The 11,242-nt window shown below is 47.2% G+C and overlaps 1 protein-coding gene across 4 annotated transcripts in view; it reads right to left on the reverse strand.

The window, feature by feature from the left end:
- ZBTB16 (zinc finger and BTB domain containing 16) overlaps positions 1–11,242 on the reverse strand; it is a 207,056-nt gene that overhangs the window by 56,272 nt on the left and 139,542 nt on the right. The window contains exon 5 of one of the 4 annotated variants that reach the window (XM_017883149.1): positions 7,380–7,663. The exons of the other annotated variants lie outside the window; for them this stretch is intronic. Coding sequence (XP_017738638.1) covers positions 7,476–7,663 — 188 coding nt within the window. The 3' untranslated portion in view covers positions 7,380–7,475. Of the gene's footprint in view, positions 1–7,379; positions 7,664–11,242 lie in introns of those variants that run through there. 4 annotated transcript variants of the gene reach the window in all.

Raw genomic sequence — 11,242 nt, forward strand, 5'->3', positions numbered from 1 at the left:
TTTTTTTTTTTTTTTTTTGAGACGGAGTCTCACTCTGTCACCCAGGCAGGAGTGCAGTGGTGTGATCGCTGCTTGCTGCAAGCCCCGCCTCCCAGGTTCACACCATTCTCCTGCCTCAGCCTCCCAAGTAGCTGGGACTACAGGCGCCCACCACCATGCCTGGCTAATTTTTTGTATTTTAGTAGAGATGGGGTTTCACCGTGTTAGCCAGGATGGTCTTGATCTCCTGACCTCATGATCCGCCCACCTCAGCCTCCCAAAGTGCTGGGATTACAGGCGTCAGCCGCCACGCCTGGCCCCACATGTATGACTTTATGTATTTCTTACGGCAACCATTATGATTATTCATCACAGTTTACAAACGTGAAAAACTAAGGCTGAGAAAAACACAGACCATCAACACAAGATCAGAATCTTAGGCTGTCCTTGGAACCAGAGAAACCCCCAAAGAGCACTTTTCTTGCCCAATTCCCACACCCTACCTTGAGAGAAGCAAGGAAACGAAGCCATTTGTCCTATATGAAGCAAGTCCATAGCAGAGCCAGGATAGGAACCTAGTTCTCCTTCTCCTAATTCATTATTGCTTCCAAACACCATGCTGCCTCCACATCCCCAGTGATAATTTGCAATCACATTTCTGCTAGGGTGGGAGGCCGGGGAAGGGCAAAGTCTGTGTTCTGCCCCCTGCCCAATGGCATACATGTCCGGCATCCCCATTCCGGGGCCCAGCATCCATGTCCAGTATCCCCATTCCGGGGCCCAGCATCCATGTCCAGTATCCCTGTCCCGGGATCCAGCAGCATCCATGTCCAGCATCCCCATCCTGGGGCCCAACATCCATGTCCGGCATCCCCATCCCGGGTCCCAGTGGCATCCATGTCCGACATCCCTGTCCCAGGACCCAGTGGCATCCATGTCCGGCATCCCCATTCCGGGGCCCAGCATCCATGTCCAGTATCCCTGTCCCGGGATCCAGCAGCATCCATGTCCAACATCCCCATCCTGGGGCCCAACATCCATGTCCGGCATCCCCATCCCGGGTCCCAGCAGTATCCATGTCCGGCATCTCCATCCCGGGGGCCCAGCATCCATGTCTGGGATCCCAGTCCCGGGTCCCAGCATACATGTCCAACATCGCTATCCCAGGACCCAGCATCCATGTCTGGCATCAAGCGACACTCAAGATGTCTGTGGAGGAAATGAGCTTCAGCCCTTTCTAATCCAACCCTGCCTTGCATCGATTCTCCTTCTCCAATCCCAAAACACCATTGATCCCCTCAAATCATTGTCCAGGAGAGTGATGCTTCATATAAAATGCGCTGGGGTGATGAAAGGGCAGAGCACAAAGGACTTTCAGGACAGTGAAGTGGCTATTCTGTATGATACAACAATGGTGGGTGCCTGTCCTTACACGTCTGTCCAAATCCACAGACCGTATTTTGAGTAGAGACGGGGGTCTCTAGTACAGAGGGTCCACAGGAGGGAACCCTCATGTGAACTGTGGGCCCTGGGTGACAGTGATGTGCCAGCGTGGGCTCACTGATTGTGACAAACGCACCACCGATGTGGTGTGGGATGTTGATGGTGGAGGAGGCTGCACACTTGCGTGTGAGGATAGGGGGTACAACGAGAACTCTATACTTCCCATTCCATTTTTCTATAACCTAAAGCTGCTCTTAAAAAAATGAAATTTATTAATTTAAAAAATAGTATCGGGGGCCCCTCCAGAAGATGGCCAGAGGGGCCCTCGGAGCCGCTAGGATGAATAATGGAGAGAGAGAATGGTTGGTCTGGGCCAGCAGGAGATGGCTGGGTTGTTCCTCCCTACTCCACAGCAAGCGGCTCCAGCACAGCCGAGAGCCTGTGCTTGGAAAATAAAACTCTATATTAGGCATCAAACATGCCTTTATAGTAACAGCATGAAATTAGGTCAAGAGTAAATCTATGCTGGGGCACTGACTGTACAAACAGCAGCACATGACCCTCCTCCCAAAGTGCCTATGACGTTCCGCGGCCGTTCTTGAGCCTGAGCTTTCTCATGTTAAATTCCTTGGCACAGAATGTGAAATGCTATACAAATCACCTCTGATATTTATAAAAGTCAAATGCCATTATGTTTTCAATGGGGAGGTCACAGCAAACCACATGGAGTCTGCTTGACCCTCTGATGACTCACTGTCCTATCCTCCCCGATACCCTCCATCTTGGGCAGGGGTTTGAGGCTTGTTCAGACTTTTTTTTTTTTTTCCATGTAAAGTTTAGGTAGATTATTTGTCAACATCTGGTCCCCTCCCAGCTCCTCCGGAACCGGCCACTGGGAGGCTGTTCTTGAGAGGAGGAACCAGAACAGTTGCTAGTTTTCCTATCATTACAGGACTCCTTGGTGCCCAGCACTGTCCCTCGTGCCAAGCTCAGGGCAGGAGGGGGCAAGGCCAGCAGCTATCCTGAGGGAAGCAGCAATGCTGCTCACCCTTTTAAATCCTCTGCCTTCTGCACTCCAGCCGGCTCTGTCTCAAAAATAATAATAATAATAAAAAAATACAATACAATAAAATAAATCCTCTGCCTTGCCTGCTACTCCCACTCCACCCCCTTCCCCCACCATGATGACGCACTACAGAAAATTCTCCAAACAAGGACTTCATTTTCTACTCTGAAGTTCAGAGCCAGGGACTGTCCCTGAAGCTTCCTCCAAATATTATTAACATATCAGGAGAGAGAGAGGGGCCAGTGCAAGCAGGCAGCCAACAGCAAGATTGGAGATACAGTTCTGCACCTCCAAAGGGGGAAGCCACACAGTGCAAAGAGAAAGGGAAACAGAGAGAAACAGAGAGTGGGGGGAAGAGAGAGTATATGCCTCCTAGCCTCCTTCACACTGAAACCAAGAGGACCCTTTGGGTGGGGTTCCCTCCAATGCCCACTCCCTACTAGGAGGGAAGAGCAGAATCTGCAGCATAGACCCTCAGCTGCCAGAGGTGTGCTGTTTGTGGACTGCAAGACTCTTGCAGCCAACACAGTGGATGAGGACCAGCATCTCAACATTTGCATCTGGTTGAGTGGCTTCCCCTGTGACGCAGTAATGTGGAAACTAAGCAACTTTTTCTAGGCCAGTAAAAGAAAGTACTTATTTTGCAATCACAGTGGAGAGAACCTTGGGCTGAACTTGTGGGCCCTAACTCTAGTTTGGATTGTTCTTAACTGACCCCCTTTTTCAAATAGGGACTTTGATCCATTGATCCGCACATGAGAGCTGATAGCCAGGCCACCACAGGGAGGGAAGACAATGCTAACATGTAGGCTCTGGGGTACAGAAGGCCAAGACACACATTCAAGTCCTGCCCCAGATTGGTCTTCCTTAACCTTTCTGGGACTCAGTTTTCTCTGGCAAAGATTAGGGAGGAAAAAAGGTCTCTATTTTTGGACTATAGTGAAGACTTCATAAAATAATAACTCAAAAGTATCCAAAAGAGTACAACTGTTGAATTATCTGTGCCTGAGGCAAGTTCAGCCTACATGCTCATTTCCTTCACAACACCGTAACCATCAGGAAGGCAGGGCCCAATTTCTGTTCACTATTATGTATTAAGTCCACAAAGTACCCAGCATACAGTAGGTACCTAAAAACTCAGAGAACGAGGAAATGAAAGAACTACAGGATAAGCCAGCTATACAGGCTGTTCTGACACCAAACTTGAGTCACTAACCTGGCAGACCTTGCAGGGCAGGTTGAGGGCCAGAAGAGAGAGCTGAATTGCTCCAGGGTAAGTCTAGGGTCTAGTTCAACCTAGTACACTAGGCCTGCAGAGGGTGCCCTTAAGCTTCCCAGCTTCAGAACTTCTAAACCTAGGAATGACCTGAGCTATCTTTGTCTGCTTCTTTGCCTCTTTTTTCTTACTGGGGAAAAGGTAGGATGAGGTAGAAGGTTCTGTTTGAAGAAGTCAAGAGATAGGGAATACCCAGGTTCCTGGTGATAGCAGACATGGTTCAGGACCCCACCAGCAACCCAAAATTCCTGAGCCTTCACCAGTCACTGAAGCCTCCTCTAAGATGTGGAAGGGCACAGGCCTGGTGCTCCTGGAGGCTGGTATACCTGCTTAGTCTCGATTCCAGTTTTGCGGCCTGTCTGGCCTGGGTTTACATATCACGTATTTAGATATCAACAGGGAATGGTTCCTTTGAGAATCTTTGGGCATTCCAGACCTCAGGGCCTTAAGATCTACCAAATCTGCTCCATGAGATTGCTCAAGGTATGGAGCTTCAATCTGCCCTCACTTCTCTCAACTCTTAGTTCAGTAGGCACATTGCAAATGTCCTCTTGGCCAGAGGACATAGTCAAGGATCCTGGAAGACCTCACCATGGCCTTGCAAAGCAGGTGTATACTGTTCCTTTTCCTCCATCACCATCCTCACTGACTTGGCCCTTCCCCGTCACCAACCCAGTGGGAGAAATACATGTTCTCAGAGGCCTCTAAGGAAGACGAGAATGATGCAATGAGAGAAACTGGCACCTCCATTTCCTGAGTGCTTACTCCATGCAAGGCCTATATTGAGATTATTCAGTCTGTAATGGGGCTGGAATTGGAATCTAGATAGTCTGACACCAGATCCCAAGTTCTGGGTCACTATGCACCAAATACCCTGCACTTGACACCCTGATTTTAGGCTTCCTGGGGTTCCTCTTCCCTGTAATTTGCATGACAAACCTGCACCACTCTGTTAGGGCTCAAACTTTCCTAGGAAGTAATGCCCTCTAGAGATCATCCCGTCCACTTCCCTGCCTTCATGCAGGTCTTGTGTCCCCAGGCAGTCATTTGCCCATCCCCCTTTCCTGCTCCCTGACTCCCTCAGTCTCTCTGGCCAGGTCCACACAGACCAGCCCTGGCCCCAACTCCCCCATGTTCAGATTACAAATAGGTAGCTGCTCTGGGTCCCCTACAGATGGACTGAAAGAGTTGAAGGTTCCTACAGGTCACCCTGGTGGCCTCTTCACTCAGACCTCCCATTTTCTCCCGAGGGCATGCTGAAGACTGCCCAGCCTCCTACCCTGGAGCTCAGCAGCCAAGTTATCTCACTGCCCTCTAATTAACACCACGGATCCTGTCTGTTGCCCCCAGGCCTGTTCAAGTCCCAAATGGGGATGTACAGTGGCTTGAACAACATTATGATTTGTAAAACCCACTCCTAATTAGTTTGACTTTGAATAAAGAGGGTAATTATTTTTAAATTTATTAACTGCTGCCTGGCCAGAGAAGTTTCCAGATCAAATGACATGGAGAAGCTATTTCTGCTCAGTGATGCAGCAATTTATATTACTGATCGGTCATTAAAACCTCTGGCACAAAACCACTTGTGCTTCCTGAGCCAAGACAGTGTCCGTGTGTCAAATTTCAAACCCAGAGTATAAATTAAGCCATTAATGGTATTTATCAGTTTATCTGGACTTAAAGAACTACTTGCTAATTTAAGACATTCCTGATATAGAAGCCAGGTGGTGCGGTGGGTGTGCACGTGGGTGTGCACGTGTGTGTATGTGTGTTTTCTCACTTTTATTTCACTGAACAGTGTAAAAAAATTCTGATGTGTAAATGAAGCACAAGCATCTCGGGAACTGCCTAGCTGTTAATTCCTCACTGCTCTGCAACCCAAACATTTTGGAAGCAGCAGTGTTTTGCAATATGTATTTGTCATAATATAAAAGGTGTAAAATGATCTCTGTTTATCTCCTCAAAGTCTTCGTTGTACCAAAACAGAAAACTGAATGTGACAACAAAGCCTGAGCCCAGCCCAACCGTCGTCAGCGTGGCCTCCTAGAACACCAGCTTGAGCCCATCAAGATCTTGAGGGCAGGGGGCATGGAGGGGTCACACACACCAGGACAGAAATCCAGGTCAAGTAGGGTCAAAAGGGGTGAGATGTGAAGATGCCATTCTCTTGCATAGACTGGAATTGGAAATAGTTTCCATTAAGTTCATTTTCCAGTTTCAAGAATACCTGTACGACACCATAACCACCTGCCCTATGCAAAGCCACATGTGAACTCCATGAACTCCCACGTGGCAGCCTTGGATATGAAACTGATCTGATTCAGGCAAACTGTATCCTACTCCAGGAGGAGGATGTGCACATCAAGGTGTTGGGGCTTCACAGTGCAATGGGGCACAGGGATCCAAAAGAGCTCTTCCCAGGCAGGGCCATGAGCTCAATGACCTCTAAACAGGATCACTCTGAACCATTTAGCCTACAGACTCTTGGACAACGCTCAGTCAATGTGGAGGCAGCCAGGGAGTAGTAGAAAGAGCACTTGAGTTGGAGTTGGGTCAAGTTCCAGTTCTCCACTTCCTAGTGGGTAGTGTCTAGGGCCCCATGGTCTCCTCTGTTAAATGGTATAATAGACAAAAGTGTTTTATAAACTAAGGTAGCAAAAATATCAAGTGGCATTGGCATTATTTTCAGTGTCCCAGGGTCTCCATTCCTTCTCTTTTTTTTTTGAGATGGAGTCTCGCTCTGTCGCCCAGGTTGGAGTGCAGTGGCACGATCTCGGCTTACTGCAAGCTCTGCCTCCTGGGTTCATGCCATTCTCCCGCCTCAGCCTCCCGAGTAGCTGGGACTACAGGCACCCGCCACCATGCCTGGCTAATTTTTTGTATTTTTAGTAGAGACGGGGTTTCACTGTGTTAGCCAGGATGGTCTCATCTCCTGACCTTGTGATCCGCCCACCTCAGCCTCCCAAAGTGCTGGGATTACAGGCGTGAGCCACCATGCCTGGCCCATTCCTTCTCTTTTTCAGAGCGCTTCCCTACCTACTCTCCTGTTGGCTTCCCAACGATACCTGGTCCCCCACCTGGCTTTTCCCACTCCAACAGCTTTAGTGATATTTTCAGCGTTCCCTGTCATCAGGCAACTCCCTTCCTCCAGGGTCCCCTTTCCTGGAATAGAGAGGGCAAATAGATTTCAGATTGTATTCTCTCATTGATTATTAGGGGAACTGAAAATCCACCTGAGTTCAGCAGGAAGTAGCGCTATGAGTGATGAATGAGCTCCGCCACATGTCAGAAAGAGTCACCAGGGTCACACAGGACCCCTCTTTGCCAGCCCTATCCTGAGGGTAAGGCTGCTGTCAAATCTCCCCTCGGCACTGAGCACAACACCTGCCCCACACAAGGAAGTGGCTCTTCCCTGCTGGGGGAGCTCGCCCACAACTCACACTAAGACTGGCAGGGAGCCTTTCTCAAAGCATCCACCTTGGTCTCTCACCCCTAATTTGGATTCATTTTCTCCATTCCCCATCCTTTCAAGAGCTCAGTTTACTCAATCTCTATTGAGCACGCCACATGTGGCCTATTGAGCAAGCCACATTTTACCTTAACATCAGCAGGGGGCACTCGGTAGCTGACCTCTCCCTCCTCCAGCAGAGAAGCCCCATCCACAAGATCTCTGGGGGAAAACAAAGGGCCCAGGCTACCATATTCAGACCTTCAGCTTCTTTCAAGAACAGGGCGTGTGCCTGAGTTGGTCACCATCATATCTCCAGCGGGTGCCAGGCGCACAGGGGATGCTCCATACATCTGGGGTCTGCCTGGGAACAACCTCCACAGCTGTTCATCCCTCGGGGACTCAGCTTGCTCCCCTGCCTCTGGCTGAGAGGGCAGCTTGCTCCCTGATGCTGCAAATGTAATTGGGATGGACAGAATTAAGCTGCTTGGCAAAACTGGCTCACAGCTCATTCCCCCAGATTAGAACTCTCAGAGTGGGATTCTCAGTTACCTGCGGTCTAGCAATAAGAAAATGGCTGGGACCCTGGGAGACTCGGTCCTCCCCTTGCTTTCACGACAAGCAGCTCTGGAACCCTGGGCAAAATAACCTAGTCAGGTCACCTTCTCTATAACTGAGCTAGGGACACGCTGACTGGAATGTCAGCTCACCTGTAAAGCTCTCCTCCCATCGTGACAGGGCAAGACCCCTCCAGGCCAAAGCTCAAGGTACCATTTAGGAGGCATGTTGTCCACTCAGAAAAGGACAAGAATGCTGAAATATTGACGACAATAATCTTAACAGCAGCTGACTGGTGTCCTTCCTTCTTCCACTTGAGTCCCCTGTGGCAGCTTGTTTCCAAAGATGGCTGCCATCAATTCCTCCTTCCCTATAGGTTTCTGTCACTTCCCTACTGAGAAGGAGAGTCCAGCCTTCCACCACCTTCCATCTGGGGCTGACCTATGACTATCGAATTGATGAAACATGGTGGAAGTAATGCTGTGTACTTCCAGCCTAGCTTTTAGAGGGCTGGCAGTTCCTGTGTCCTGACTCCTGGAAACCTGAGCTGTCACACAACAAATGCAGGTTACTCTGCTGAAGAGAGAAGCCATGCAAAGGAACACTGAGACTCAGATAATTGAGTGAAGGAGCCATCTCGGACATCCAGCCCAGTTGAGTCTTCAGATAACATCAGCTCCAGCCATTACCTGATGGAAACCACATGAGACCCCAAGTGAAAACCACCCAGCTGAGTCCAGTTACCCACAGAACTGTCGGAGACAGTAACACTTTACTGTTTCAAGCTACTATTGCAGTGGTTTGTTACATGACAATACTCTCTATGGTCAATCCTCAACACAAGAGCCAGAATAATCTTTTAAACACATAAATCAAGTCATATCATTCTCCCAGTCAAAACCCTTCAATGGACTACTTTTCCACTTTCTCTATAAATGCGCATCTGTGTGTGTGTGTATGTATTATATCTCAGTAAAGCTATGTATGTATGTATGTGTGTGTGTGCATGTGTGTGTACAGTCAAATGTCACTTAGTAATAAGGATATGTTCTGAGAAATGTTTCATTAGACAATTTTGTCTTAAATAGGGCACAGGGAGCCAAAAGAGCCCTGCCCATGACGGGGTACTGAGCTAAATGATCCTGAGCCTTTTAGCCCATGGACAACACTCAGTCAATGTGCAGGCAGTTGGGGAGTCATGGAAAGAGCACATGAGTTGGGTCAAGTTCCAGTTCTCCACTTCCTAGTGAGTAGCTTCTAGGCTACATCCTAGAGCACACTTACATAGGCCTAGATGGTACGGCCTTCTACACACCAAGGCTATATGGGACAGCCAATTGCTCCTAGGCTACAAACCTTTAGAGCATGCTACTGTACTAAACACTACAGGCAATTATAACACAATGGTAAGTATTTATGTATCTAAACACATCTAAATGTAGAAAAGGTACAGTAAAAATATGGTATTATAATCTTATGAGACCACTGTCATATATGCAATCCATTGTTGACCAAAATGTCATTATATGGTGTGATATAGTTTGGATATTTGTCCTGCCCAAATCTCATATTGAACTGTAATCCCCAGTGTTGGAGGTGGGGCCTGGTGCGAGGCAATTGGATCATGGGGATGGGTTTACCCTGAATGGTTTAGTACCATCCTCTTGGTGCTATTCTCATGACAATGAGTGAGTTCTCTTAGAGAACTCGTCATTTAAAAGTGTGCAGCTGCTTCCCCCTCGCCCAACTCTCTCTCTCTAGCTCCTGCTCTGGCCATGTGACATGCCTGCTCCCCCTTTGCCTTCCACCATGGTTGTAAGCTTCCTGAGGCCTCCCCAGAGCCTGAGCAGATGCCAGCATCATGCTTCCTGGAAAGCCTGCAGAACTGTGAGCCAATTAAACCTCTTTGTAAATTACCCAGTCTCAGGTATTTCTTTACTGCAATGCAAGAACGGCTTAATATATGGCACATCACTCTGTGCGTATATGTGTGTGTATGTATACATATGTGTGTATATATATGTGTGTGTGTGTGTGTATCTACATATGAAAGAGAGGTGGCATGAGTGATGCCAGTGACTCTTCCTGACACTGGCAGAGCTCATTTATATACATGTACACACCCATGCCACTTTTCAGAGATCTAATACACATACCATACAATATAAAATTCATGTCTTTTAAAGTGTACAGTTCAACTAATACATAGAATGGTCCCTGACTTAGGATTTTTCAACTTTATAACTGTGGGAAACCATCACAGTTTTGAAGTAATGTACAGGACATAATAAATTCCATGAGATCTTCAACACTTTTATTATAAAATAGGTTTTATATTAGATGATTTTGCCCAACTGTTGGCTAATGTAAGTGTTCGGAGCACATTTAAGGTAGGCTAGGCTAAGCTATGACGTTCAGTAGGTTAGTTGTATTAAATGCATTTTCAATTTATTATCTTTTCAACTTATGATGGGTTTATCAGGACACAGCCCCATTGTAAGTCGAGGAGCCTCAGTATTCAAAGCTGTGCAGTCATCACCACCATCAATTTTAAAACATTTTCATCACTCCACGAAGAAACTCCAGCTTCATCAGCAGTCACTCTCCATTTCCTCATAACTTCCCCAGCCCCTGGCACCTACTAATTTACTTTCTGTCTCTATAGATTTGCCTATTCTAGATATTTCACATGAACACAATCATTTTGCATCTGGCTTCTTTCACGGAGCATGTTCAAGTTCACCTGTGTTGTAGTATGTATCAGTACTTCATTCCTTTTTAGGGCCAAACAGTATACCATGGTATGAATATACCACACTTGGTTTATCCATTCATCAGTTGATACACATTGGGTTGATTCCATTTTTTGGGCTATTATGAATAATGCTGCTATAAATATTCATGTACAGGTTCTTGTGAACATATCTTCTCAGTTCTCTTGGTTGTATACCTAAGAGAAGAACTGCTGTGTCATATGGTAATTCTATGTTTAACCTTTTTTTTTTTTTTTTTTGAGACAGAATCTCACTCTGATGCCAGGCTGGAGTGGCGCAATCTCAGCTCACTGCAACCTCTGACTCCCTGGTTCAAGTGATTTTCCTGCCTCAGCCTCCCGAGTAGCTGGGATTACAAACACATGCCACTATGCCCAGCTAATTTTTGTGCTTTTTTGGTAGAGATGGGGTTTCACCATGTTGGCCAGTATGGTCTTGATCTCCTGACCTTGTGATCTACCTGCCTCAGCTAACCTCTTGAGGAATCACCAGAATGTTTTCCAAAGTGGCTGCACCATTTTACACTCCCACCAGCATAGTATGAGAGTTCTGGTTTTTCCACATTTTTTTAAATTTATTTTTATTTTTTATTATACTTCAAGTTCTAGGGTACATGTGCATAACGTGCAGGTTTGTTACATATGTATATTTGTGCCATGTTGGTGAGCTGCCAACATCAACTCGTCAGCAACCATCAA

The sequence above is a fragment of the Rhinopithecus bieti genome, unplaced genomic scaffold, assembly GCF_001698545.2.
Source record: "Rhinopithecus bieti isolate Rb0 unplaced genomic scaffold, ASM169854v2 scaffold_11964, whole genome shotgun sequence".
Lineage (NCBI taxonomy): Eukaryota > Metazoa > Chordata > Mammalia > Primates > Cercopithecidae > Rhinopithecus > Rhinopithecus bieti.